Source organism: Corvus cornix, chromosome 1 (genome assembly GCF_000738735.6).
Source record: "Corvus cornix cornix isolate S_Up_H32 chromosome 1, ASM73873v5, whole genome shotgun sequence".
In the NCBI taxonomy this organism is placed as follows: domain Eukaryota; kingdom Metazoa; phylum Chordata; class Aves; order Passeriformes; family Corvidae; genus Corvus; species Corvus cornix.
The window spans coordinates 5,884,369-5,912,234 of record NC_046332.1 but is presented as its reverse complement, the minus strand read 5'-3'; the positions used below and the strand labels follow the sequence as shown (position 1 = coordinate 5,912,234).

The 27,866-nt window shown below is 43.9% G+C and overlaps 1 protein-coding gene across 3 annotated transcripts; it reads right to left on the bottom strand.

Annotated features, from left to right (window-relative positions):
* Positions 1-372: 372 nt before the first annotated feature.
* Positions 373-27,866, bottom strand: VGLL3 (vestigial like family member 3). 3 transcript variants are annotated; one of them, XM_039556161.1, is made up of 4 exons: positions 27,715-27,866; positions 18,397-18,649; positions 12,713-13,213; positions 373-6,334 (listed from the first exon to the last, which is right to left on the bottom strand). In XM_039556161.1, exons 1-4 carry the CDS (start codon positions 27,805-27,807, stop codon positions 6,291-6,293), a joined length of 891 nt encoding a protein of 296 aa, XP_039412095.1. In that variant the 5' UTR covers positions 27,808-27,866; the 3' UTR covers positions 373-6,290. The 3 variants fall into 3 exon arrangements, with proteins under 3 accessions (XP_039412095.1, XP_039412090.1, XP_039412099.1); XM_039556156.1 differs by having other exon boundaries at positions 18,397-18,652; positions 27,715-27,865; XM_039556165.1 differs by lacking the exon at positions 27,715-27,866 and adding an exon at positions 27,491-27,648 and having other exon boundaries at positions 18,397-18,652.

Sequence of the window (27,866 nt, the reverse complement as noted above, 5' to 3'; positions counted from 1 at the left end):
AGCCCTCGAGCCAGAACACAGACATGCAAACATTTCTTAATTAAACAGTTGTAAAATAATTTTAGCAAGGGCAGTTACCTCCTTAGCAGGAATTACTGAACTTTGCCAAAAAAAATCAATTTGAGGTAAATAACTTGCATGGAAAATCCCTGCCTGATGACTGTCAAAACTGCCAGGAAACGATAAAATTAAAAAAGCCTTACACTAAGAAGTCTCAGGTTGTGATTCCACTAGGTCTGATTGTAAAATGGTGTTAATGTAATTTAAAAAAAGATATTCAGAATAAAAGAGAACATTGTAGCATAAGCACTTGACAGCATCTGAAAAGGCAAGCCTGTGCCTTCATGAGATCTCTGCTTGAAATCCCTTCAATTCAAGGCTTTCGCTCTGTTTAATTTTAGTACAGAACCAGTTTAGAACACTTGTTTTACAACGTTTTCAACAGAAGACAAATCCTTGGCTCTAAAAATTAATCTCGTGCAAAGAATAGAAACTCAGGATGCAGAAATTCACAAAGAGATTTATGAGTTCGCCAGTTGCATAAGAATAAAAAGAAAGAATTAGCTAATTGTTGAGAAATACAGACCAAACCAAAAATGCTACATAAAAAATATAACAATAAAATTCACATTAAATTATTTATTCAGTAATAAACAGTGACACTTTTTCTTTATATAAAGCCCCCCCCCCCCCCCTCAGTTTTGATGAGAGAGGCAAAAATTGCAAAAATTTCAATGGAGTTTTGAGGGAAGCAAGGTGATGAAACAGGTGGGGGGAAGAGAGGGACCCTGATTTGACTGATGGTTTTAAGCAACAGCTACAAAGAGCGAGCAGGGAAAGTGCAGCACAGTTCTGCAGATACTTCAGTCAATTACTGTAAACCTCAACTCCTATAAACACTGCTTGTCTATAGGTACCAAATACCTGAGCCCCAGCTCACCAGAATCAATGCTGGACCAGCCCCCAGGCCACCACTGGACTGCAATTCAGGCTTTCAAGACTGGTCCAAACCATCTCAACGCCACTGAAGGTTTCCAAGGTCACTGAAGGGAGGAAACAGCTTCTATAGGCAAATGGCCATGGTGCACAGCTGATTTATCTTAGAGGCTTGAGCCTTTGAGCAGGTGCACGAAATTACTGGGGTGTTTTAATTACCCCCATCCCTAAACTTTCTTTATTGGGAGCTTAAAAAAAAAAAAACAAAAAAACAAATGGTGCATTTCCCAGGGAACTCCAGCCCAGCTTTCATAGGTTCCCCCCTGCGGTGTTGTGGAGACTGCACAGCAAGAACAGGGAGAGGGTCACAGGCACTGAGCAGACCAAGGGCAGCTAAAACATGGCTTTCCAGGGACAGCTACTATTCCCTTTGGCAACCAGTTCACCCCATAAGAACAAACCTCCTAACACAGCCTAAATTTAGTACACTGACCAGTGTCTGCCCAATCATGTACCTACAATTTTGGAGAGGATCATCTCTGCTCTCAGCTCCACCAGATCAACTTTTCCAAGACCTCTCCTGCCTCTCCTGGATTTTGAATTTGCTCAGGCAAGAGACCCTTACTTTTTAAAGGGACATCTCCCTGCACCACAACTCTCAGATTGTGCCCATAGGGCTAATATGTAAAAGCAGTATTTATTTTTAAATACCTTCCCACTTTACATGAGATTTTAGTTCCAAATAACATGCATCAACTTTTTAAAAACCCACACACAAACAATATTTATCATCCACATACCCTTTAGAAGCTCAAAGGCTGACAAACGAAAACCAAGAATTCCACTTGAAAAATAGGTATCTTTCTAAATTGTTTATAAGGATATATATATATATTGCTGGTCCATTGATATGGAACAAAAGCTTGTACCTGAAATGAAATAAAATAATCTTATTCAGAGATAGGCTTGTCTGCTGAATGGCAACATACTGCACCTCTCCACATAACTGCTGATTCCATGGTCATCTTTACAGATACAAATCAGGTGATTTGAAAGGGTTTGTTTTTTTTTTTTTGATGTGTTTTGGTTGTGCTGTTTTGGGGGTTTTTTTTAACAAGCATGGAAAAATCCTATTCACACCTGAGTTAACAGAGAATGAAATAAAATGCCTACATTTTCCATCTCAGATGAGACTTGGTGAAGTCATTCACTTTATCTCCAAAGGACATACGAGAGTGGAATGGAGGGAACCAGGTATAGCTACACGTGGATGTGTATAAATATATTTGTAGAGAAATATAAACATACACATGAAGAATTGTGGGAGGGGGACAGCAAGACATAAGTAACAGCCTGGAAGCAGAAAGGCTGGGTGCAGCAAGGCAACTCTAAGGTCAGGTGGGGGGAAATGTGACACTCCCCTCCCAGAAAACTCTGCTCTCTGAAAGCTGTGATGAGAGATCTGCTCATGAAAGTGTTTTGATGCAGGTGTGGATGATGGAGAGAAAACTGCCATTCACTGAGGACCACCTGAACTTGTGTGTCTGGTGAGAACAGGAATCAGAACAGAGTCCATTTTACTACTGCCAAGTGCAGCTTATTCAGCTCTCCAGAATTCCAGAATTCCAGCCTCCTGGGCAGTCAGTGGCTGCACTATTCCATCTGCTTGTTGGGATGGCAATGAGCTGCTGAAAAAAACTAGCATCTGCCTCTCAAAAAGTGGTGGACAGCTTGAGCCCTCACAGTCTTCAAATGAAGACATAAAAATTGATGTCAGATTTCTCAACATTAACAGGAATAAAATAAAATCCTGGACAACTTTAAGGAGGTCAGTATTTTGAGTTTCTTGAAATAAAACAATAATTTCCCTATGTTCTCCTAGAAACAGTGACAGAGTACAACATGTTTTATAAGCCCTCTCAAAATGAATCATCCACTTTCTTGGGACAGCATCAGAACACGCCACATAAAAAGAATGAAACAACTCCTTTAGTAATGCAGTAAGACACACAACTTATCTGTGACCTGATTTCAAGGGCCTTTTTTTCCTATCTGCAGAAACATGACCAGTCTCAACCTTTCCATTCTTTCTCTCTGCCATCAATTCCCCACCACTGCAGCATTGCAGTCGAGAGCTCCCTCCTCTTCCAAGAGCAAAACCATGGCAGCATCTGCTTCTCATAAGCACTTCTGTGCGTGTGTGTGAGCGTGCATGTACGGGGAAGAGGGAGAGAAGGAAATCTGCTGAATTGAACTTAAAAGTTTGTCACAGAGAAGGGTTTGTTTTTTTTCCTTTTCCATCCCTCAAATTGTAGAACACAGAAGTAGGGCTACTGCTACACACTTAGGCTTTTACTTCCAGCTCACTTGCTAGCACAAGGGACAGTTAGTGACTGAGGGGAAAGAAGAATTTATTTCACTTTCAAAGTCAGCACACTGGTGCATGAATGGCTACAGATGACAGCCGGTTTTTATTGGCACTTGTCTCCCAGAGTGCGCAGAAGTTCCTCCAGCTCGCTCCCAGGTTCAGCAGTGGAAACTGGGTGCAGAACAGCAGTCCTGGAGGTGGAAGAGGCAACAGCTTCCCCACTTCTTCATCCCCACTTACCAACAACTCAGTGATACAATCCAGAAAGAGATTCCAGTGCAAACTGTGGGCCTGTTTCTTTCCTGTCCCATTTTGCTTTGACACCTATAGGGAACCAGAGGAGGTCCCCTGCAGCACAAGCTTGTGAAGGGGAAGCCAGTGAGCAGACTGCTCTTGTTAGGCTTTAAACTGTTTCAGGAAGTCAAACACACCTCAAAAAGAAATGCTGCCTTTTCTTTGCTTCCCCTGCCACCCAAACACTCCATCCCTGAAGTTCAAATTTCCACCTTTGCCAAGTCCAGAGGAAAATAAAAACAAATCAGATTTTTTTTTCCCCTCACAGTATTTCTAATACTGTCAACATTCCTAAGTCAGAACTCAGATATTTCCTGAACTGTATTGTCCTGATAAGAAAGTGAACTGTGGCAGCTGGTACACCACTCCCTCTCATACAGTTTTCCCACTGCATTATGAATTTATTGACAAATCGAGGAGCTAGCTCCACCAAGGCAGCAATAATATGTAGAACTGTCATGAGAGTGAAACTTATTGAGAGAAAGAAATACTGATGGACTACAAAGACAAGGAAAAAACCCCACCACATTTAATTCATCATCCCAACACAGAGACTACAACGTTATTATTTTAAAGCAATATTTAAGCATAGTCCATTCAGCATTTATACGCTGTCTAAAACTTCAAATCAGCAAGGTAGGGACTTAAGGGTCTTGCCAAATTGTGATATAATCCTAATGCCTCCAATGCCAGCATGTCAAGCCCTCTCCCTTGACAAAGGAGAATGCTCAACACCTCATAAGATCAAATTCAAAAAGCCTGGAGGGAAGCAGCAGTGCAAGGAAGGAGCCCTGAACCTCAGAGTGGCATGCACTTCCCAACGCCCCCCTTCCCCTTTCACACACAGATCCATGTGGTCTCCACCTGACAAAACTATATTTACAATGCTCAGTGCCTTAAAATTAAACTCTTTCTTATCTCAGCCATGTGTTCGTATCTTGGTTTTTCCACTCGGCCGGTGCGTCTTTCAAACAGGGATGTCTGAGAGCAGTGGTGACAGAAATGTAACGCTTTGTAAGAGCCTCAGGAAATATTACAGAGGGACCCTGAGTGCACAGAGCAGGAAGGCAACATCTCTGAGCAACAGCCAGGATCCAGCAACCCAGGTCCTGATCCCGGGCCCACCTCAGTCCCATCTAAGCAGACGCTGACACTTGGAGTCCCCAAGGGCTGGGCACGGATACTGACCCAGCTCCAGCCCACGGCTGCCCAGGGTGACCTCGCAGCCCTTACTCAGGATTTGATCACCCTGGCTCCAACTAAAGCCTTTATTATGCACGTCAGACCCAAGGCCCAGGCCAGGGGGGCTTCCCAAGCACAAGGCTGTGGTTCCATGTGGCCATGGTGCTTTTCCAAGGCCAGGCCCTGGCCCTGGCAGCCACCAAGCCCCGGTGTGTGCACGCTCGGCACGTGCAGCTGGTTACGAAACTGCAGAGCTGCAGCTGGGGTCCAGCAAGCCCCACAGCACAGCCGAGGTCAGGCAAACACATTCTGAAGTCAACAGGAGTTGAGAATGGTAGTGCTTTCCTTGAGCTGCTCAGCACATGGATCAGGCCAGTCGAAAAGCTTTTGTTTCCACAAGCCACACATTTTTATAAACCTGGATTTTTTTCTTTTTTTCCCTGAATATTGATGTTGTAAGTTACCACCTTGAAATGGCTTACCTGAAGTCCTGCCTGTACGATTGTACTGATATTTATGAGCACTATGAGGGGCCTGCAATATAACCCACAGGGCACTGGGTTCAACAGCTTCAATGGATCATAGATGAGGCCCATATTCGTGTCTGATTTAAGAGTATTTGGTCCATTTTGAAAGAATGGATGAGTTGGAAATGCAGTTCTGTAACTTCAAGCTTTGCTCTATACTAAAGGTGTTTGCAAGCTTCCGACAATCAGCACAGCACAAAACCACCTTTAGAAGCAAGAAAAACAAAAACACTTTTACTATAATCTAACACCGGGAAAAAATATTTGGCTGAAACTTCAGGTGCGAATTATACTTGCTTAGGCTAGAACAAAAGGACAAAAACATCAGAATCTAGTAGTGTGGAAACAAAGGCGTTTAGCTCTTTAAAAAGAAAGGAAAGATAGACATTTGAGGTAACAAACAAAAAAACCCAAAATGCACAAACACATCACAGACATCTAAAAATAGCATTTTATACATTTTTGCCAGTGCTTCTCTGAGAGCAAGTTCTTTAAACAGAACTTAACAATTTTACAATTTTTTTTAAAAAAATATGTCATCCTAAAATAGCCCATCAATCCTTACCCAAACTTTCTGTATTTCTACAAAAATAGATGCACAAAGAGCTACAAAATACTGTATTCCTGAAAGAAGGCGCACTGTAGTCAAGGGAGAGTCTTTTTCCTGACTATTGAGACTGTTCATAAAAATATCAAGCTGAACAAAACGAAACACTGTTAAAGGAGCAGAAAGGAGTTAGGTTGCCCAGCTGCAGCAGGCTCAGATGAGGAAAGAAAGAAAAGTTAGGTTTCTGGTTTTCTTCCAACACTGTGGGACCCATAAACGGCCTTACAAATAAAAGGCTCAATAGCAAAACCAGAATAGTTTTGGCTCTTCATCTTCATGTGTGTCCTTTGCTCCACGCAGAAGGAGTCAACCACTGCTGTATCACCCGCCCAGCTCTGCCGACTCCAGCTCTAGCTGGTCTTAATTGCTCTGCACTTCAGAACCAAGCAGTTTCCTTGCTCTTGTCCTGATGCTGTAGACCTACATTTCAGAAGAGAAAAGGGAAATAATTAATATTAGTAAATGCTAGTTAAATTAATAAATTCGATGGTTTTTTTCTTCCCCCTCCCCCAAGCAACTGAAGTAAAGGTAAACACGTTTTGATTAAAAAAATAAATAAACGAAAGAAAAATGAAAATTAAAAAAACCCCACAATATAACAGTTTAAAGGACTTGTTAGCAACAGTGTTACTGCTCCAAACTTTTCAGTTTATGAGAGGTAAGATTAAACCACAGTGAAGTTTGATTCTGGCTCAGGGAGCTCAGAAATGGTGATAAAATTCCTGTATGCACTTCCTTGGTTTGAGCTAATGCGGAGCATGGCACGGAGTGAAAAACCCCTCCAGAAAGGTCTGCATCAATTATCCAGTATGCAGCAGAGCAAACTGCCTGCCAGAGGCCAGCCACAGACACCATCTCCTCTAGAAAAGGCCTGAGACACTTCAGGACTTCACAGTTTCTGTGGCATTTTTACCTCAAAGAGGAGGGAGGGAAAATGTTCCTGCAACATGCTAAAAACCCCAAACAATTTCACCTACAGAGTGTAAGATTTTCAGCCAAGAATGGCTAGTGCTTCCACATGGGAAAAATTAATGGTTTTCAGCTTGCATTTGTTATAAGTTCCTCTAACATTTTCCTTTGTAAAAAGTGAGGACTATCTAATAAATGTGGTGCTGTGTTGTGGCTTTAGCATTATAGACTTGGAACTTGTGTTATAATCTGGGATTTCTCTGCTCCAGAGGGATTCAATCTCCTCTAGATTCACACCTAACAGGGCGTAAACCTCAAATCCAGACAAGAGACGGGGAGGTGAGGATTACATTTCCCAAAGATACATTCTTGCTCATTTATAGGGAAAGTAAAGGAGAGAGATGCAGGCACGTATATTTAGAGGTAGTAAGGCACTCAAGTCTCAACCATTTAAAACCTGCCCCTCGGTATTTTGAGGCAAGTAAATCACGTTTCACGAAATGAAGGTCCATTTCCCACTATAAATCATCATTCCTACACCGAGAGCAAAGCTCTACTGTGTCATCCTATACATTGCCCTGTGTACCAAGGCACCTGACCTGCTAAGAATTTAGGGTTAATTTCACCACTAGCTAACTCCAGGCCTCAATGATGTTGTAACCATCAGAGCTCCATGTTCATTTGATGTTCACCCTGTGAAAATTGGCAGATCCATGTGCTAGGCATGAATCTCGTTTCCATATCCAGTCACACAGTGAAACACAAAAGAAAACCCGTAAGTTTCCAGAAAGCCTAACAGGCATGGAGGGTTCAGATCTGACAGCTACCTCCTTGCATTAAGAGTACAAACAGTTAAATATTTAATGATGATCAACACTTGAGAGCTGAGCTGCAAAGCAATTAGCACTCACATAAAAGATGAGAGCATATGGCTCTATCCATGTGAGGATTCCCAAGCAGGGTACAAACACATGTGTGTCCAGAAGTGAAGGGACAGGGAAAGCAGAGCCCACAGGTGTGGTGCACCAAACCTTGTTTAGTGCTTTCTGCTCCATTTCACATGCACTTGTACCTATTTCTTCAGATTGGAAAACTGGGATATCCCTCAGCTAGAGCATGCCTATAAAAACATGCTCAGAGGCTCTTTATTCAATGAAGATGTCTCCTTGTTGCTTAAGAGCTATTTGTTTCCCTGGCAGCATTGTACACAGACAGTCATAATGAACTGCTGTTAGTTCCCTTCAAAGCTCCCTCAAAGTTAGTGATGACAATTTGGGGCTATTTTTCCCCTGCTGCTTCCAATTTTTTTAAACAAAGATGATAAAAAAAAAAAAAAAAAAAAAGGGGAGTCAGACTGCAGAAACCTTTCAGAGCATAAAGCAGTCATTTAAGTTCACCAGTAGAGCACTAAAGGATATCAGAGGCAATGGAAACCTAGAAGAGAAACAGGTTATATGGTTCCTTGCAGCTTAAAAAAATGACACACACACCTGTTTAAGAGATCTTCCACCTGACAGCAGCAAGTGGCCGAAGAGGAATAACCAGCTGAACAGGCACCTTCCTAGGCAGGTGTCTTTGCAAGACACAAATAACTCTAACAAGGAGGTTTAAGACATAGCTGTGGGCTCTACACAGCCAGAGAAAACAATCCAAAAAACCAAAGTTGCCCTATTTACATTTATGAATGTGAAACACTTTCCATGCCTTTTCCTCATTAAATTCCTATCTCCTTCAAGGCAAGGCCATCTGCAGTCATAATACAGAAACCAAGGCCAACTCTGGTACTCACCCAGAGCTTCCACTCGCAGTGGAAGTGCTGCAGTGCTTTCCTCTTAGCAAGGACATCCTCACTTGCACTGCATGAGCCAACACTGCCACTCCAGCACAATTCCCCTTCCCTAGGACACCAACATTAGAGCTAATTGCCACAGAGACATTCATTATGCAGGTTCTGTGGGAACATCTAACCAAATTTACTGAGTTGTGACAAACTTGTGGGATGTGTGTGAACAGAGACAAATGTACAGAAGGGTTCGGACTGGCCCCTCAAATTCCAAATTCAATGTCTCACACTGATGTACAGGCATTTCCAAAAGTGGAGTTTCCATAGTAAGTCAGGTCTAAAGGCTGTTGATTGATTCACCTAAATTTGAAATTATTCATCTCAATGTGCACAACTTTACAGGATAAAGAATGTGCACCTTAATTTTAATAGACTTACAGGCATCACTCATGCCAAAGTCCTGCTTTGCTTTTAGTGTGCTGGGGCTGCAGGAAGCCTCCTCCAGCACATCTGTCCCACAGCAGGACAGGATATCCTCCTGGGCTCTGCAACAGCCAGGCAAGTTGCTCTGCTCTCCTCCCCAGGGACTCCCAGCACAGCCAGATCCCACTGCTCACCTGAAGGGCCTGGTGTGCAGGACAACCTCCCACCCTGCTCCTGAGGGATGCACTGATGGCTACAACCACCAGCAACACTGCAAGGTAGAAATTCCCCTCCTCAAGCTCTGATCTCAAGTGCTGGACGTGGCTTGTGCACCCTCAACGTGAGCAGGTGGCTTTAGTGGTGACACTGGATTATGGCTGCAGGCCTGAGCCAAAGGCAGCACTGGTGACAGCCCAACCTTGCTTTGCTTGACATCAGCAGAGCAAGGAACTGAGGCCTAAGCTCCAAACAATCTGTGCTTATTCCAATGTGATTATATCAATGCTTGATATGAAATGTACTTTTCTAGTGAGCATTGTAGCTTGTGCACTTTGGAAAGATGCTACACACCAGCAGACACAAACCTAACAGGTTTTAACAGCTCTTGATGCAGACCAGCATTTTCTTTAATGCCACTTGTACTGATACAGAAGCTTCTAAAAGGGTTAATTTGCAGCCTACACTGTGAGGATTAAGCCACATTTATGGCAATCAGGTAGCTAAATCCCTCTTCATCCCCCAAAACAGGACCATGTAAGTTCAAACAGATGTGCAAGACAGATCAATAGTTTGCCAGCTCTGTGAAGGGCGCTGTGCTGATGTCCCACACAATGTGTTCTGAAACATAAATTCCCAAACTACACTGTGCATGCACTGGGAACCTCCTCTTAACCTCTGAAGTGATTCAGCATCATCCATTCATGAGATCGATTATTTGGTTCAGCATGGCCGAGATGCAACGATGTAGCTGGAAGAGGCTAAGATTACAGCCAGCCTGCCCTGATCCCAACACTATCATTCCACATAATTCAGCGTGAGGAATTTTTCAAATGTTCCTATAATCATGCGACAGTAGCACAAGAAATGTGACCCATGGTATGCAGGGGAAGAACCAGTTTGTATCTAAAGGATTCCAAAAAGCAACGTCTAGACCAAATGAACTTCTTTAACATAAATCACCTGAAACTCATGGAATTTGATATATTAACAGCTCCACAGGTGATTTTCTCCAGGGATATACGAGCAAACACTTTCAGAACTGACATATTCTTGCCACTATGGCTTTACCCTACTCTGGAGAAACCACTTTATGTCACTAAAAGCCAGTTCACTCTCTCCAGGCCCTCGAGTTTGTAGCCTCTTAGCTGAGATAGCTGCTTCACGTTAGAGTGAGATGTAATGAAATGCTGTGTGATGTGGAGATTTATCCAGTATAATCCACTTTCCCTGGAGTGCAGATGAAGCAAGTGCTGGATGTGCCTCCGTGCGGTACTCAAGCAGGCCCCTCCTGTCCCCACACTGTCCCTGTGATGACACTGCTGGATGTGGACACAAAACACTGAGGCAATGAAGCTCCCTCTTCTCTCCACGCCTCAAGTGCCTGTAACCACAGCATTTGTCTCAACTGCATAAGCTGCAGGCAAGGCTGAAAAAGGAGCTTGGACTTCCTGCCCTTCCCAGCAAGCCTCTGCTTGGAAAGCACAGGACAGATGAGTGTGCAGGGGAAGAGAGCAAATAATTGAAATGTCACAGGTTTCCACTGCCTGCTGTGTTTCACTGCTTGCACCCTTGTTTCCAGAACTGGGGCTGCCTAACAGGGTTTTGCTGTTGTGTTTCAGTGTGTGACCCCTTTGAATAGTCTCAAACAAGTGAGATGTTGGTCTGCTGAGATTCTCTGTTTCTTCAGCCATACATTTCTCCTCTTTCTTCTCCCTCACAGGAACTCATGGACTAAAACCCACACATCAAGCATGGGGGAGAAGTTAATAGTTCAGATCTTTTCCACTGCTTCCCACGCTGAGAAACCAAAAGACATGCCAAGGCACTGCCAAATCAGGATCCTGACAAAAGCAGCACCCAGTTGTACCCTTCCACAGGGATTTCCACAAGGAGCAGGCAGCACCAAGCCAAAGCTGCGTTTGTTCTCTAAGGCAGTGCTAAGACCCAGAGTCCTTTCTGAGGTACTTGCTCTTTAAAGAGAAAAACAACTCACAGTCTAGGCTGGACTTGTACCTAAGCCAGGTAGTGGTTTCTCCTGACTTACAATTCCTCATGCAGTTAGTTCTCAGTTCCATCCCCAAAAGGTTTAGTCAAATACCAGGGCACTGCAGCTGGACTGCTGGGGCTGGTCCAGGGGGAAGCGTCCCTTAAACCAGCGGCAGTGACAGTCTGCTTGTGCTTCAGAGAACGCAGCTCACTCCCCTTACGGAATTTGTCACAAAGGAAAAACTCAAGACCCCAGTCTGGTTAGACTATCATTCTGTACCCAAAAGCATAAAATATAATTATTCTTGTCTCACTGGTATAGCTGGAAATGTTATTCATACATAAATTGTCTAGTGTTAAGAATCCTAATAAGCATTTTCTTAATTTCACTGACATCAAGACAACAAGTGGCACAGTATTTAGGAGAGATTATTGGTTCCCAGTTGCTTTAAAAGGAAGAGAGGGAGATCTGTATTAGGTTCATAGTATTTCATCTTTACGAAACAGCTTTTTTTTCTCCACCCATTTGTGTCCCCCTGCCCACTAATCAAGGCAAAGAAGTGCTTCTCACACATGGAACCAGTCAGAGAGAGCTATCCAAAAGGGAGACAGATACTTTAAGGAAAAGGGAACAAAGCTACAAACCTAGTGTTTCCTCAATCAGATAACATACTGTCTTTAAGAAGTACTAATCTGCAAAGATCGCTGCTGGTGAGATAAATATCAAACAAAAAAAGGAGCCCTCGGTGGGGCCTATGAGCTCCAGGATGGACACACTGGGAACTGTCAGTCACCCATCACTTGACTGCAAGAAACTTCCAACACTGAGGGCTGCCAGGCTGCTCCTGATACTGAGACAAGAGCCTGCCACTCAAAGCTCACAGACACGGATGGAGCTCATGGTCTGCAGTTCATACTACAGACCTTGCAATAAAATGAATTTAACCCACAGGTCTCTGCCTAGACCCTATAATGTTTAGTCTGATGGTGAGCACAGCTCAATCAGCACCTCTACTCTCCATGTGACACCTGGATACTACAGAGGAAGGAAATGCTGAGCTGGTCCACCTCAAGATGCAGTCCTCATGTACTGCAAGTTATTAGTTCATTGGAGTTGTATGTTGGTGAATGTACATATGAACTAGCTGAACAAGCTGAGAACTTTCCCATGGAACCATAATTAATATTTTCCCACAAGATTTAAACAAGAACAAACAAACAAACAAAAAATGCAGATCATGTCTCAACTCATCCAGCTTGAATGGGACCAAGGCAGACAAAGGTCTCTCAGCAAAAGACAGGTGAGAGCTGGATGTTTCACAGCTCACCTGCCCTGACAGCAATCACAGGAGGGATTCCCCCCTGAAAATACATTTGGACATGGCTCTGAGAACCAGCCCAGCTCCAGCTGCAGGGAGCTCACATCTCTGCTAAAACAAGCCACACACACAAAAAAAAAAAAAATCAAACCATCTTACCTGTATCAAAGCCGAAACTTGGCACAATGTCCACGGTTCCGTGAAAGGCTCCAGCCCAAGCTGAGGTAGCGCTGGTGACAGCAGCGGGGTCTGACTTTGTCACGTCACACTGGGGAGCAGGAATCCTGGCGGCGCGCACCGACGGCACCAGCAGGGAGCCGTAGCGGGGGTCACGGTGCGAGCCGGGATGGTGGTGGTGCATGTGGGGATGAGGGTGATGGCGGTGCATGTACACATCGTGCATGTGTGCATACGAAGGGCTCACCTGAGATGCTAAAGGGTAATGCCAGGACTCAGAGGCAGCAGGGGGAGGAGGTGGGGCAGTCTGGTGAAGGCCGTGTCCTGGCCAGCTGCTGGGGTCTGGTGTCGGGAAGGTGCCTGGTGCAGTCACGGGGAAATCGGGGTGTACTCCACTTAAGCAGGGTGGAGGAGGAGGCTGGTAAGAGCTGGTCCAGAACGAGGTTGGGAAACCACTCCTCTGGCTTGAAATCGTTGAGCTTTCTGGTAGAAAGGAAAGAAGTGAAGCATAACTGAAGCTGAACAACACACTTCGTGAGAAAAACCCCACAATGATTTGCTACTCTCAAGTTTGTAATGCTGAACTTCAGCTTCCACAGTAACTACAGAATCACAGGACATCTGAAGCAGGAGGATTGTCTAGTCCAATTCCCCTGCTCAAGTGGGGTCACCTGGAGCAGGTTGTCCAGGACCATGTCCAGTCAGATTTTGAGTGAGATCCAAACACCACAGCCTCTCAAGAAAACTCCCCAAAAACAAAAACCAGCCTAAAAACCCCAACAAAACAAAAAGTTTTCTTGTATTCAGATGGAATTTCCTGTTTTCTAATCTCTGCCTATTGCGCCTGTCCTGTCAGCAAGCATTGCTGAAGGGAGCCTGGCTCTCCCATCTTCATTCCCTCCCATCATGTTTTTATAAACGTAAAATCCCCTCCAAGAAGACTTTTCTTCTTCAGGCCATAGAGTCAGAGCCCTCTCAGGACCTTGGTACAGGAATTGTGAGGAGAGGCTAACTCCTGCCCAGAGCAGAGCACATCATTTAGAAAGGCAGCTGTTGTGGTTGCAAATGCTTCTGAGGAGAGAGAACCAGCTCACACTGCAGAACAAGAAACATTTGGCTAAAAGAATACCTGATCTTCTCAAACTAACTGCATGCTTTGATGGGATAAAGGTCATATCTAACCCAGCTTATGTTAGTAGTCCCTTACAGAATGCACCATGATGCCCTGTACCCAATAGGAGCATACAAGCAGAACCATCTCTGTAGCTCAAACAGGTTTTTGTCAGAAATAAGACTTGCTGCTTCTTACAGCTAGGACTCAGCTTATATTTAAATGGATTCCAGTACCTCTACATTATGAAATCACATTCTAAAAATTCCTCTTTTGAAGAAGCAGTTAGTGTTTTTGATGTGTAGGAAAGTCTTGGCATCTCCATTCTCACAATCCTCTTGGCCAGCTCATGCTAGAAAGTACTGCTCCATGCAATATGTCTCAGCTCCAACAGGATTTTTTTTTGGTCAAAGATGGAAACATAAAAATACAGAACTTCGCCTCTGATGAAAGAACAGTCATAAAAATAGCCTATGGAGAAATAAAGCCAGGGAAGTTTAATATTTGATGAGGCAAGGAATCCTCTGCTCCTCATAACTTTTGTAGAAGTATTTTTTTTTTTTTAAATCACCTTTTGTTTTGCTTTGTTTAATAAGCAGCTGGAACGAGACTTGGGTGAAGACACCACTGAGAATGAACAGATTTCTTCAAACACTCCTGCCTGCCTCTGAACTTTGCTTATACAAAAATATTTAGGGAACAAAAAACTTAAAAGTGTTTTCTGACTGCATCACTAGGACACCCATGTCTCTGTTTTAAAATCCACTAAAACAGAAATTCTTCCACACATCAGTTGGCTTTGATTTAGGCAGTTTATAGACTCTGATTAACTTCCAATATTGGAAACAAACTTTGCAATTGTACCATGGACAAATGCAGAGGATGCTTTGTGCCAAAATGCTTCAGAGGCTGCAAGCTTATCTGGCAAACTGCACCCCAACATGGTTTTCTTCAAAAGGTTGTGTTGTTTTTAGCAATGTATTTCTATTGCAATTCATGCTTGGAAACTGGAGAGAGCTTCAAGCATCTTACAGAAGCCCCAGCACTCCTCCAAAATTGGTATAGCTCCTTGATTGTAAACCATTCATTGTAAAAAGGGATTACACTGAGATGGCGAGTGTGTATGGCTTGTGCTGTTGGCAGCAGGGCCAACACAAAAAAAAATAAAAAGCCAACTTCATGTCCAGTCTGTTGCTTAACAGAGGAGCACAGCTTGACAATGCTCTGCCAGTATTCTGAAAAATTAACCTCTGTAATCAAGTTTTTGAAAACTATCTGGCTGTTATCTACATGGAAAAGCCCTAAATCCAAAGCACTGCACTTCAAAAAGGCACAGAAAACCACAAAGTATCTGCAGGACAGCTTTAATAACAGGAGAGAGCACTTTAAACCACCGAATTTGCCAACATGAATTCATCCCAGATTGCATAACAGCTTGGCTTTGCCAGTCATGCAGGAGGTCTAGGCCACAGAAAACATTTTTGGTCATCTCCGTTTTTCAAACCTGTGCAGGTTTCACAAAGCCATCGGTGCTGTCTGGCTCTGTCACGGACCAGCCCGCACTGGCACCACTGAGTGTGGCCACCCTCACTGGGGAAAGGTCAGTCCTGCCACTGGAGATATAGGCTCCATCCAGGTTATACAAACATGCAGGAAGATTTCACCCACCCCGAGTGTTCAGGGATACCTGGCCTCCATGGAACATGCTGAAACAGCCTTTTCCACACTGTCCTTGAGCAAGGAAAAAAATAAAAATAAAAAAATCTCTGTGCTTCCATGGCCTTTCGGGAGGCATTTAACAAAAACTGTCCGCCAAGAAAGATAATACAGTTACCACAATTTCCTACCCTAAGTACAGGGAGGCTGGGACAAGGCAACATCCCAGGGACCACGAAGTTGTGGCTGATGCAAATGCTCACGGTGGCCAACCCAAATGTTCATGGTGGCCAACCCAAATGTTCACAACACACACTGGAAATATGCCAGAGGTGCACACACTGGGAGGGATAGAACGTATAGAGCTTTCTCTAGTACAACATCAGCTCTCACTTAAGGCAAGAGGGGAGAAAAGTAAGAAAAAAAAACAACCCAACGCTTTCAGCAAGGAAAAACATGTTTATAAAAATACCATTAAGGTAACATTAGTGTCAAGGTATCATTAGCACCTGCAAAAGATTTCAGGCAGCTACACCTACAATTGAATATTCATATTAGTTGAGCCTGTCATAAGGCTTTTTTATTTTATTAAAAAAACAGTTTTCAAATTAATTTTAGCCTAAACTGATCAGCAGTTTCAACATACAAATGATGAAAACTTGCTCTTTTCAGAACAGGTTCTACTTTTTACATGTAAGCAAAATCCCTCCTCAGAACAAACAAAAAAAACCCCTGAAATATCACCTTAATGATAAAGTCAGAGTTTGCACTTTCATGAGAACACCTTAAAAAAAAAAAAGAAAGAAAATAAGCATAAAAAGATAAAAAAAAAAAGTTAAAATCATTGCTAATCCCTCCTTTCAGAGTGGAGAAAATGCAGTTAGCTGGGGAGCCAGTTCATGCTCACACATTTTCCACTGAAACCTGTACCTCCCAAAACAGCAATTGCAAAAGCGTTTTTCTTTCTCATTTATCTCCGAGTAAGAAACTGACAGCAATTCTGACTACCCATGAAGGTTATTTATGGAAGAACTCCAAGCTAATGATACTTTAAGTTCTTTAGGTAATGGGATACAAATTCACATTCGTGTGCTGTAACTGAGCATCTTTGCCACCGTGCGTAAACCAGAAGACCAAGCTGTCAGCGTTGTTCCTTCTCCATTGTTTTCAAGCAGGAATATTTCAGAAACCTATTTGGGCCTGATAAAGCTCTCTTCTCTGAAGCTGCAAATGCCCTCAGCTCTCTCAGCACCCAGCAGCCTCCCCAGGGATTTCCATGACCCTTCAGCAGGTGCAGGGGAGGCACAGGGCGTATCTCCTTACTTTATTCCCGGAAGATGTTCAGGACACGCAGACCTCCATTCCCCACTGAGGGCATGGGGCACATGGGGTTAGGAGGCAGCATGGCTGGAGAACCCTCACACCAGGCTACCCATGTCCCCTGCAGAGTCCTCTGGGGCTGGTTGTGAAACCACAGGGGGAGACAGGGAAAAACAACAGGGTATGTCTGAGGCCAAAGGGGAGACGCGCAACCCCACCCACGGAACGTCCCCAAGCTTGCTGAAGAGGGCTTGCTGTGGGCATGGGGTCTCTGGGGACTGCCTTGATCCCATTGCTAAAACATTTATAGCCTGTCTGGGCCATTTATAAATGCTCCAGTCTCCTTTTTAGTAAGCATAGGTTCAATCCTGCTCTCAGTCGAGTCAACGGAAAATTTCCCATTAACGTTAATGGTCCCGGCTCAAGCCATAAATTCCTCTAGCTCCCCAGCCACTTCTACTGACCTCTGCTTAAACTTCCTCGGATTTGTCATCATCCTTCTGGAAAGCAAATCCTTCTGTGCTATTTTTCTCTTCACAGTTGTTTCCAAAAATCCCATCTCTCTTTAGGATCCGTGGCTTTCATCAACGCAGTCTCACCTCCACATCACTGACTAGGAACACCACTGCTCCTGCTCAGATCCCACCAGTATCTCTCTCACCAACCCAGTGTAAGGCCATTGCTCACCATGCTTAGATTGCATCCCTCTGCCAGTCCACATAAGGATGTGACCAGAAATAATGCAGCTGTGGGTAACTGAAAAAACACCCAGACTGCCACATCCAACAAAATGGAAACAGCATCTCACTGTTACACTTTTTCCTGTCACCAGTTCGGAAATCTCGTCTGTAAGGGCGACCTAGTGCCTCTGGCAAGATCTGCTCTTTGTCACATCAATACATGAAACGTATACAAGCATTTATGTGCATAACAAGAGGTAGGCGCTGGGACAGCGAGTAAATGCCTCACAGAACCTACCACATTTCTGCTCCCTGCTTGGAGGCAGAATAATGTCATCCCCATTTTACACCCAGCAAGCCATAACATCATCTGTACCTCTCCCACAAGCAGGCTGCAATGGAAAGCACCACGTGGCTGCAGCCACAGGAGCCAGGGCTTGCCCCTCAGCCTACTCCATCCTGTGCTGGCTCCTCCCCACCTGGAAAGCAGCCGTGGACAAATCCTAATCACCTGGCAAAGTCACTCAAGAAGGCTGCATAGGTTTCCTTCATGTCCAAGGCCAGGATCCCAAACAGCTTTGCTCTTGCCTCACAGGCCAAGTTTCACACTTGGAGCTCGAAAAAAAAAAGCCTCCAACCTTGCAGCAGACGTTTGTGAAGCCACGTGAGCTCTGCCCCCTCCCACCCAGCCCCTGGAAGAGACAGGATATGGCAGGAGCGGGAGACGCCTGCTCCTTCCATGCCTTTGGCTGCTCTCTCCCCCTTTAACACCTCAGATCACTCAACCCAAGAAGTTCCTTGGTTCTTGGAGATTTGAGGGGGATTTTTCCACCTCCACAGAGAAGTAAAATTTCAGCTGCAATGCAATGTCTGTTACTGCAACGCAGCCCAAGTCTTACCTCTCCACAGAGGATTCAGCCCTGCCTTGCTCTTGGAAAGGGCAGTCTCTGAATTGAAGCTACTGGCTTGGCTCAAAGCTCTTGAGAAGTGTTCATCCACCACTGAACCAATGTCTCCCTGGAAGTAAGTGAACAGGACGCAGCGAGAGTTCAGGTACTCCATCTCCGCAGGCTGGTCTTTCTCATCCTCCTCTTGCTTGCTGGGAAGGGTCACTTCCAGAGACTCCTGCATCTTGTTGTACACAGCTAACTTCTTCTGGGATCAGAAACAAAACAAACAAGAGATGTATCAGTGATGGCATTCAGTGGAAGCTCAACATATGGCTTCCTTAACAAAATATAACTGAATACATTGAATATTCATTACATGATTTAAGTTGAGCTACCAGGATATTTCACATTGGCATTTCACAAAGAAGAGAATACCAGTGCCCACTTAAGAGTCTCTATTCCTCTCACACACATGGACCTGCTTCTCAGGCATGTTTCACAACCACCACTTACCAGCACCAGCTTTCACTCAATACTTTCAAAAGAAAGCAGACAGGCACACAATTCCCTCCTGACTCCCACCTGGAGAGGATATTCCCATCAATAAAGGGTACAGAGGTCGAGCCCAGCCCTGTGGAAGGGTGGCCAGACACACAGCATCTGCATTTCACACATCCAGCTGGGCGAGCACCAGGTTTTGTCCTGCCACACTCCTCCAGCTGAGTGTACAGGGCCCTTCTGGATTCCCCACACTTACTGCTGGAGTGGTAAAGATGGGAGAGTTTCCTGCTTCCTGAAAAATTTTCTGCTGTTCTATCAAACTCCAGAAAATGCATAAGTTTTCACTCACTGACAATAGAATTTTTATCACAGGAAGTTATACCTTGGGCTGGTGATTGGGGTTTGATCAGGGGCTTGAGATCTTGGTTTTTTGGTTGGTTTGGGGTGGGAGGGGTTTTTTTCCTTTTTATTTTTTTTTTAACACCAGCTTTTGGGAAAAAGGACAAAAAATTCAAGTCATAAAAAATTAAACACGTGATCTGGGGGAAGAGGGGGATTGACAAGTCCGCAAACACATGCAGAAAAATCCACCCCAAACCAAAAACACAGAGAAGCATATAAAAAAGTAAAACCCTCACAAGCCATCTGTGAATGGCTATTTCAGAATCTTCTCTCTCTCTCTCAAATCAAACCTAAATGTCAAAATAAATGTGTGTGAAGATCCATTTTGCATGGAACATATTTTTCAGATGTTCCACTTTACAACAGTTTTCACAGAAAAAAACCCTCTCCCCAGAACAGTCAAGCTGCAGGAATCATAGTTTTTAGCTAGCCAGCCATTTCCACAGCTGACTTTACACACAAGCACTTTCAGGAACCCAAAAACAACTACAGTCCATATGCAGAAGTATTTCATAGCATTCCTATAGAATTACAGTTTGACTTATCTTTAATGGTTTGCTTGGCAACACTCTAGCGCCATCAGAATCTCTTTAAGTTTATGGCTTTTTTACCCTTTTTCCAAAGAAGTTCTATAGAAAAAGTTAAACAACTACACAGTCTATAAAGTTTCATTTTTACAGTAAATAGGCTTGAACATTTTAAAAATAATTGAAAGTCATTTTCTGACCTTGTGTACCGTCAATACACTTAAATTTGGTGCTTCCTAAAATCATATAATCCGATATGAACTCTCTCACTGCAATTCGAAATAAATGCTCTGGGGCGAAGTCCTAATTATGAACGGTTATTTTAAAAAATAACTGTAAGAAAGAGCTATTGACAAGTGGTATTGAAACCTATTATACTAAAAGCTCATGGCAACTTAATCTGACATTCCAGTGGGTTAACTGATAAATGTAAAACATCTCAGTGATACCATTAATTCAGATGCTGCTGCACAAACTGCAGTGAGGGACGTACACAATTTTATTTCAGTTGGGGATATCCAGGCAATGGCCTGGAATTCAAGTAAATCTGTGCTTCACAAAGCAAGTTATACTGTGGCTCACTTTAGCACAATATTACTTACTTAGACTTAGGGGAGAACCGCTGGGATTCACTTGTAAAAACAAATAAAACAAACAAAAACACGGAAACAGCAAAACGGCGCAGTTTCACTAGAAACTAGAATTGCTAAAATGAAACAGAGGCTGTAAACATATTTTTGCAAAGGCAGAATTTGGGGTAACCTGTACATTTTTTGGAAATGCTTTGTGCCTTTTGTAAACAAACAAATGTCTCAGAAGAGGTCCCCTAATATTTGTTACCCAAACATTTAACTAGGATATCACTCAAAGTGAGCTTCATGGTTTTGCCCGAGTAACCACGGACCACTGAGACTTCGGTAAGACAGAAACAGTTCTAGCAACACTGCACATACAGGAGACATTGGAAACCTGCAACGCATCTACCTCAGTGACTTTGCCACTCCTGGATTTGCACCACAACTCAGATCCTCTTAAAAAGGCAAGCAAGTGGTTGGGGAGGGTGCTTTTCTCATTTTTGATTTCGGCTGGGCTTTGCGTTTCGAGTAGAGACAATGCATGAAAGAGATCCTTTAGAGAAATCTAAATAGGTCTGTTACATGCCAGACCTTGAACACAGGCAGCACATGTTAAAAGTTGACTCCCATCCCTACAGGTGCTCGTACTGATGCTGCAGTTATGCAAATGCATGCACAAGCACGCAATTATAGACAGACACATGCCGCTAATACAGCCCCTGGCTTGACTCGGTGATCAGGAAGGAAGTCTTTCAATGTTCCTATACAGGGACTGGAGCTCAGGAAATTAAAACTTATCTCCAGAGTCGCTTCTCTGCGCAGGAATGTTCTCCCTTCCACAGCTTAAGAATCTAATTCGTTTTCCATTTCAACTCTCTTCCCTCCCCTCCAGTCCATGGGCAGTCATTACAAGATGCTCTGAGCACTTGCTCCTTTGGAAAACACTAAATCTGACCCGTTTTTTAATGTAAAAAAAAAAGACAGTAGGACTGGTGGACAAGCACAAGGCCTTGTGTGCAGACTGAAGTTACTTACAGTGCAAAGTTGTGGTTTGCAGTGAGTTATCTGCAAAGGATGAGAGTTCTATATTACAAGATTTTTCAAAGCAGCAAGCCCGTGATCAGACAAAGATCTAATTAATTTGCATTTCAGGAAGAAATTATCAGCCTGTAATTGCAAAACACTTTAAATAAGAGACTACAGTGAGAGAAAGTGACTCAACAAGTTTTCCTTTTATGCAATGTATATATATCCTTTCCATTGTATACATTCTTTGATAATGTGAGGGTTTTTCCCCCCAAATCACCTAAAATACCCTGTTTGCACACGAATTCCCTAATTGTTGTTCTGACCTTAACAGTAATCTTCTCATAGTATTTCTGACTGCAGTTGTGTGAGTGGAAAACTATGCAAGATCATCAGCTGCTAAATGAATTTGTCCCACAATCACGGGGAGCAAGGGAACAAAAACAAAAAAATCCACAACCACCGAGTTCGGTTTATGTTAACTAACCTCAGCTAGTCCAGTTTCACTTGTACTTTTTCATATGAACAGTTCTGGCATGTATTTAAGCACCCAATAACCTCAGTAAGATCTTTACAAAGAGTATTTTCTGACCAAACACGGTGTTATCTCTTGTCACTGTTCAATACATTCATGAAATAACACCTCTCCCTTCCTTACACCAGAGACTGACATTAGGCAGCCTCTGAAAAGCAAAACAAAACAAACATGCAGAATCTTCTCTTGGCCAAGATGCAGAATACAGAATTTAAATTCAGAATACAGAATTTAAAAGGAAAACAGTGAAATTCAGTGTCTAGATCCCTTAGATAACAGATCCTAGTTCATGGCTGAAATGGCACAGTCTCTGGGTAAATAGTGCAGTACAGCCCAGGCTGAATTCAGCTTCAACCAACATTGCATTTTTTTTTTTTTATTTTATATACTCACAAACAGGCAATTCCAAAGAAAACCTCAACCCTTCACTTCACATCGTACAACAAAAGGAAACTAAAGGTCAACAGTGTATCACTGCTGATATGGGAATACTAAAGAGAAAGTTTATTCTGAACAACCATTATCCTGTCTCCCTGAGCGCTTTTAGACCAAGAAAACGTGTAGTCCAAAATCTCGCACAAAATCCCCGCCTCAAAGATTCCTGTTATTTTCTGACATACCCTACCCAGAACCAAGCAACACGGTTCTCATGCAGCGAAATGTTGGCCACATGAAAGCGTGTGGCAAAAGTCCAACTGACTTCAAGGGTCCCGGGTCTCACCCAGAGTGTCTGGTAAAAATGTCAGAACATTCCTCTTCACAAACCGAAAAAATTCACTTCCAGCAGAAAACAGCTAGTAGCCAGCAAAACAACAACAAAAAACCCCCAAAACAACCACACTTTGAGAACAGAGAAGATCTTGCTTTAGCCAAGTTTGAATCAAAAATTCAGGCCAGCTCTTGTTTTTCATATAAACTGGTTGCCTGTTCCTACAATTTGTTATCTCCATACATGCCACCATACAGCATATGGTCCTTTATGCTCCCAAGCATGAAAGTCTGGTGTGCCTGTGGCCACCTGTTACAGATTTTCCATTATGAGAAAAAGAACAGGAACCAAAAATAAAGAATAACTACACTGAGGAAACACTATATGACCCTATCCTGAGAAAAAGGCTGTCATTTGACATAAGCTTCTGAGAAGGAATTCCAGCAACAAACTCGAGGCAAATCCTCAGACAGGCCTCCATTTGTGGAGCTGTCTGCCAAGCAGGCTCCTATTGATAACACAGAAAGTATTCAAAGAAGAAGATAATTCCAAGCAATCAGGGCACTGAATGCTGGGCCTGAGAGATGTATTTATGGCACTGCCCTAAAAACATGAAACATCTTTTACCCACACAAATGAGCAAGGTGAGAGCTTGTTTCCAGCTGAGCCACTGGATTTGTAGCAGTAGAGCCTGGAGATCTTGCTATGCTCTGCTGATGGAGGGAAATGGTGAAAAAAGAATGAATTTATACATCTTTTGCTGTACATGTAAACAGAGATGTACCCTTAAAGTGTAAAGGTCTAATTTTATGTAGCTAGAAGAATATCAAATAGAATTTGGTCCCAGTCAGAATGATAGAGTGAAGCAAACCAAACTTTTTAAATCAGTGGTGTCTCATGGGATCGAACCAAACAAAACCTCACACACAGGGCAAGACCTAACCCAGGTTTTACATCCTGTAAATCAGAGAGTAGGTGAGTTATATGGGTCATACAGCTTCCAGAGAAGCCAGTAGAGCAAACAGCAAAGGAATAGCCTTGAGAAAGAAGCTGAACTGCGAAAATTGAATGTGAAGCCATGCTCTGCTGTTATCTGCGGACTGTCACGCAGCATAAGCAGTATAAGCCCATCCTCAAAAGTTGTGAGCCCATGATGCAAGGAACTTTACTGACAAAACAAGTTACAGTATGTGATTGGGGTTTAGCCACAGCCAGCTGACACAGCATCAAATGCGACCTGTCCTTGTCTGCAACTCTGTCAGTTTGGAAGGAAGAGCCAAGTTAGTGACCTAAATTGCTAATGAAGACAAGCCCTTATCTGGACAAAGTCTGTCTACAGCACTGCCAGCAAAAAGTCTGACTTGAGTGTATCACAACTCCTTATGCAAGACTTGATTTAGGCAAGGATGGTGTTGGCTTAGATGTTGGCTTGCCTCTACATACCATGGAGAAATTCCAAAACTACCATTTACTGGAACTTCCCATTTCAAAGGTCTTGAGCTGGTGTGTTAGAGAGCCAGGGTGAGTCCCACCTGAGCCTCAGCCCTGCAGCTTGCTGTGCCTAGCCTGACGTGACAGGACAAGCCGCCCCTGTGTGCCGGGAATACAATGGGATTCTGCTCCAATTACGTGTTCCCAAAGCCTCTCCGAATTCCGTTACACCCATTCCTCACCCAGCCCATAGGAAAGCCAAAGCTCCCTCCTGCAGCTGCACAGCCCCTCAGGAAAGTGGACAGCAGAGAGTATTTTAATTTCGCCAGTCTGCAGGGTTTTACCCTCACGCCTGCACGGCTCCCACCAGACACGGAAACACGTTCGTATCCTAACACCGGCACACACTCACTCCGTCTTTTGGCAAAGGAGTACGGAAATCCCGATTTATCTGTAAAATTAGGGACACACCCCACTTTCATCAGTTCATTCTGGCACCATATGAGCATGTATACATCCATGTTTCGCTTACTTCCCTCCAGCAAACACCCTGGACTTGAGCAATCTCAAGGATCTAAGGTGCTAAGCCTCCACTCCCATTAACATTCAAGAGGAATTCAGGCTTCAGTCCATTAAGAGCTTTAAAAAAAAAAAAATCCCATCTAAATTAATTTGCCAGCAAGTCCTTTCCTGGCTAAGGACCGGTGAAAGTTACATTTCCAGAAATTCTGCCTTTCTGTGCAAGGCAAAAATCAATTCTGTCCTGATTTTAAGGGAGGAAAAAATACAGACACAGAAACATGGGAATAAATATAATAAATATTTTAAAATATTATATTATATTTATGATCTATAATATATAATAAAACTTTAGGGTGGGGAAACTTTAAAAAGGCATGATGGACCACCCCCTAAAAAAACACCACCACTTCGGCACAACCCAGGTGCACACCAGTCCATCATTTTAAAGCAGCCTGAGATTTCCCATTAAAAAAATTAAAAAAAAAAAAAAAAAAAAAAAGGAAACAACCATTTGAACCCCCTTCCTCTTGCTGCAGTCACTGGCCCTGACCCACAGAAACACGGCGGGTTTGGCTCTCCAGAGAGACCCTAGGGCCCAGAACTTGAGCCTGCAATGGCAGCTCCACAGCTAAAGAGCTGCTTGGCTCTTTAAAGCACACAGAACTGATGTCCAAAGCTGGCATAACAATTACACTTTTGAGATGGCTTTGCTACAAATACCTGTGGAGATGCACAGGCTTTAGTTAGAGTAACACACCTACATCTCCTTGCCCTGAGAAGAAAAGGAAAGCCAAGAGCAGCACAGCATGGAAGAGCTTCCTCTCTCAGAAAACAAACTGAAAGACACCAGCATAGTACAGTAACCCTGAAAAATGCTTCGGTGGAGTCCTCGGATATTTTAAGGGTGAGCTCCATTTTATCATCTCCAATGCAGAGACTTATTTTTAAGATATCCCACTAATTCATCTTCCCTCAGTGTTATTTTTAAACCACAGTTTTAATTCCAGCAAGGAGGAACATTCTTTAAAATGGTCATCATCCTCACAAAGAGTGCAGGAGTGTTTTACATGTTGAACACATGTGTAAGAACCAAAAACCTGGCAACAGATTCTTCATATTTCTTTCTTACGCTCTCTACCAGTTGATTAAACATCCCTGACAGGACTATTCTCAAGGAACAGAGACTTGCAAAAATGTCATTCGTTACCCAAACAATAAATCTTTCCACTATGACTGCAGATGCATGAGGAGCTCATTTTATGTTTACTATTTTTTTTTTTTAATTTAGAAAACATTGGATTCAGAGAAAATACATGAACCGCTCTAAAGTCAGCAGCTGTTAGAATTAGAGGGTGTAACACTTTCTCCAGCAACAACAGCTCGGCTTTTCAGTCTGGCATCAAACAAGCTCGTGAGGACCCTTCAGCTCCAAGTGTGCCAGGAAAACCAGTGCAATCAGGATTAATTAAACTAAATTGACAATAATGTGTAGGATAGCCATGTGTAAAAAGCTTTTAGGTGGAAATGTAGTATCTGGTGCCAGGAGAGACTCATGAGCTGTACTGGCTCATCAGGGCTATCTACTTTTCTTGCCTTGCTTATCTACCTCTACTTGTTAAACAGCATAACCCAAAAGAACTCAGTTTGTTTAAAACGAAATTTCAAGAAACTTCATTGCTCATTAGAGTGCCTCTGGGACATTTTACATATGTCCCTGTTTTTTGGATGAGGAAGAAATTTCATACTTATTCTTAAAAAGAAAAATCACTTGCACTTGAACATGACATGATCATTTAATAGATTTCCCCATACTAAGTGTTCTACAGATCTGGAAGAGAAATACAGACAATCACTTCCAGAGTTAAATGTCAGAAAGCTCAGCAAATTTTCAATTGTGCTTTTCTACTTCTAGGTCTCTCAGTCAGAGAATCAGGCTATTAGTGATTCTTTATTTATTTTTCCCTCCAAATCACAGAGGCTACGAACTGGAGCTCCAGATATCCAAAGACAAACTTCATAAGCAAAATTACTGAACAGATGGAAGGTTCTGCAAGCTGTGACCTAGATTAGAGAGAAATAATAGCAAAGGCACTTTGCAAGAGGCAGAACTCACAAGTTTTCCAGAGCTCGCGTTTAGAGTCAACATGAGCAACCTGGATAAGTTCACTAGGGTATCATTTCTGCAAACGGGCTCTATCTCCCAACAATAAAGGAAAAAAGCAGCAACACACGATAGGAATTTTAATGTTTTAGCCCATACTCGTGTCTCCCAGGCAAGTTGATACTAGGGGTCACTTCCCATGTACGGAGAAAACAATCTTCACGGATAATAATGATAAAACCTTATGGAATGCAGCAACAACCAAAAAATGTATTCTCAGATGACTACACTAGGGCCAAGTCAATATTAGTCCCACTTCACCCACGCACTGCATAGTCTAAAAATGCTGTCAGCCTGATAAGAATTTCCTGATTCACTTAAGAAAAAAAAAAAAAAAAAAATACATCTGATCACCAAATTCAGCTAGAAACTCGCCGGAGACGACGATCTTCCAGGAGTGCCGGAGAGAGCGGCGCGGCGCGCCCCGTCCGCGGGGAGTGGCGCGGGTCCGTCCCGCCGGCGGGCGGAGGTTCCGCCCGTGTGCGCGGCCGCGGACCGCAGCGCACCGCGCGGGGCGAAGGCGCTGCTCCGTGCCGGCAAACGGGGCGAGCGGGGAGAGTCGTCAAGTAAGGAACGACGGCGGACAGAAGGGGGAGAGAAGTAAGGAAGTAACTTTTTCCTCCTGCCCCACTCCAGCTGAGCAAGCCAACATCCACCCGCCAGATACAAGAATTTGGGGGGAAATCATTTTTTTCTTGTCAGGAGAGGTCTTACCAGGCTCCGTTGCTCTGGGGCAGCCTCAGCAGCTCCCCGCATCTCCAAATCAGGCCGGGGGCTGCGGAGCGCATCGCTGGCTGGCCGGGGCGGAGGTCTCCGCCCAGGGCAGCCAGCGATGCGCCATGCAGCCCGCTGAGGGGGGGCCTCCCCAAAAAGCCCCCGCACCTCCCAGTCTTCCCCACCGCGGCCACTCGCGCAGCCCCGCCCTCCCCGCGGCTCACCTGCGCGCAGCCCGCCGCGGGCGCGGCCAGATAGCGGGGCGCCCCGCACGCCGCCGGGGCGGGCTGCTGCATGGCCACGTCCGAGCAGCTCATGGCCGCGGCCGCCCCGCGCCACCGCCGTCTCCCCCTTCCTCTTCTTCCTCCTTCTGCTG

Coding starts and splice junctions, on each gene's coding strand:
- VGLL3 (XM_039556156.1), bottom strand. CDS start 27,807: ATGAGCTGCTCGGACGTGGCCATGCAGCAGCCCGCCCCGGCGGCGTGC. Junction 18,653..27,714: donor CCGCGGCGGGCTGCGCGCAG/GTGAGCCGCGGG, acceptor TTCTGATCCCAG/AAGAAGTTAGCTGTGTACAA. Junction 13,214..18,396: donor GCTGAATCCTCTGTGGAGAG/GTAAGACTTGGG, acceptor CCTTTCTACCAG/AAAGCTCAACGATTTCAAGC.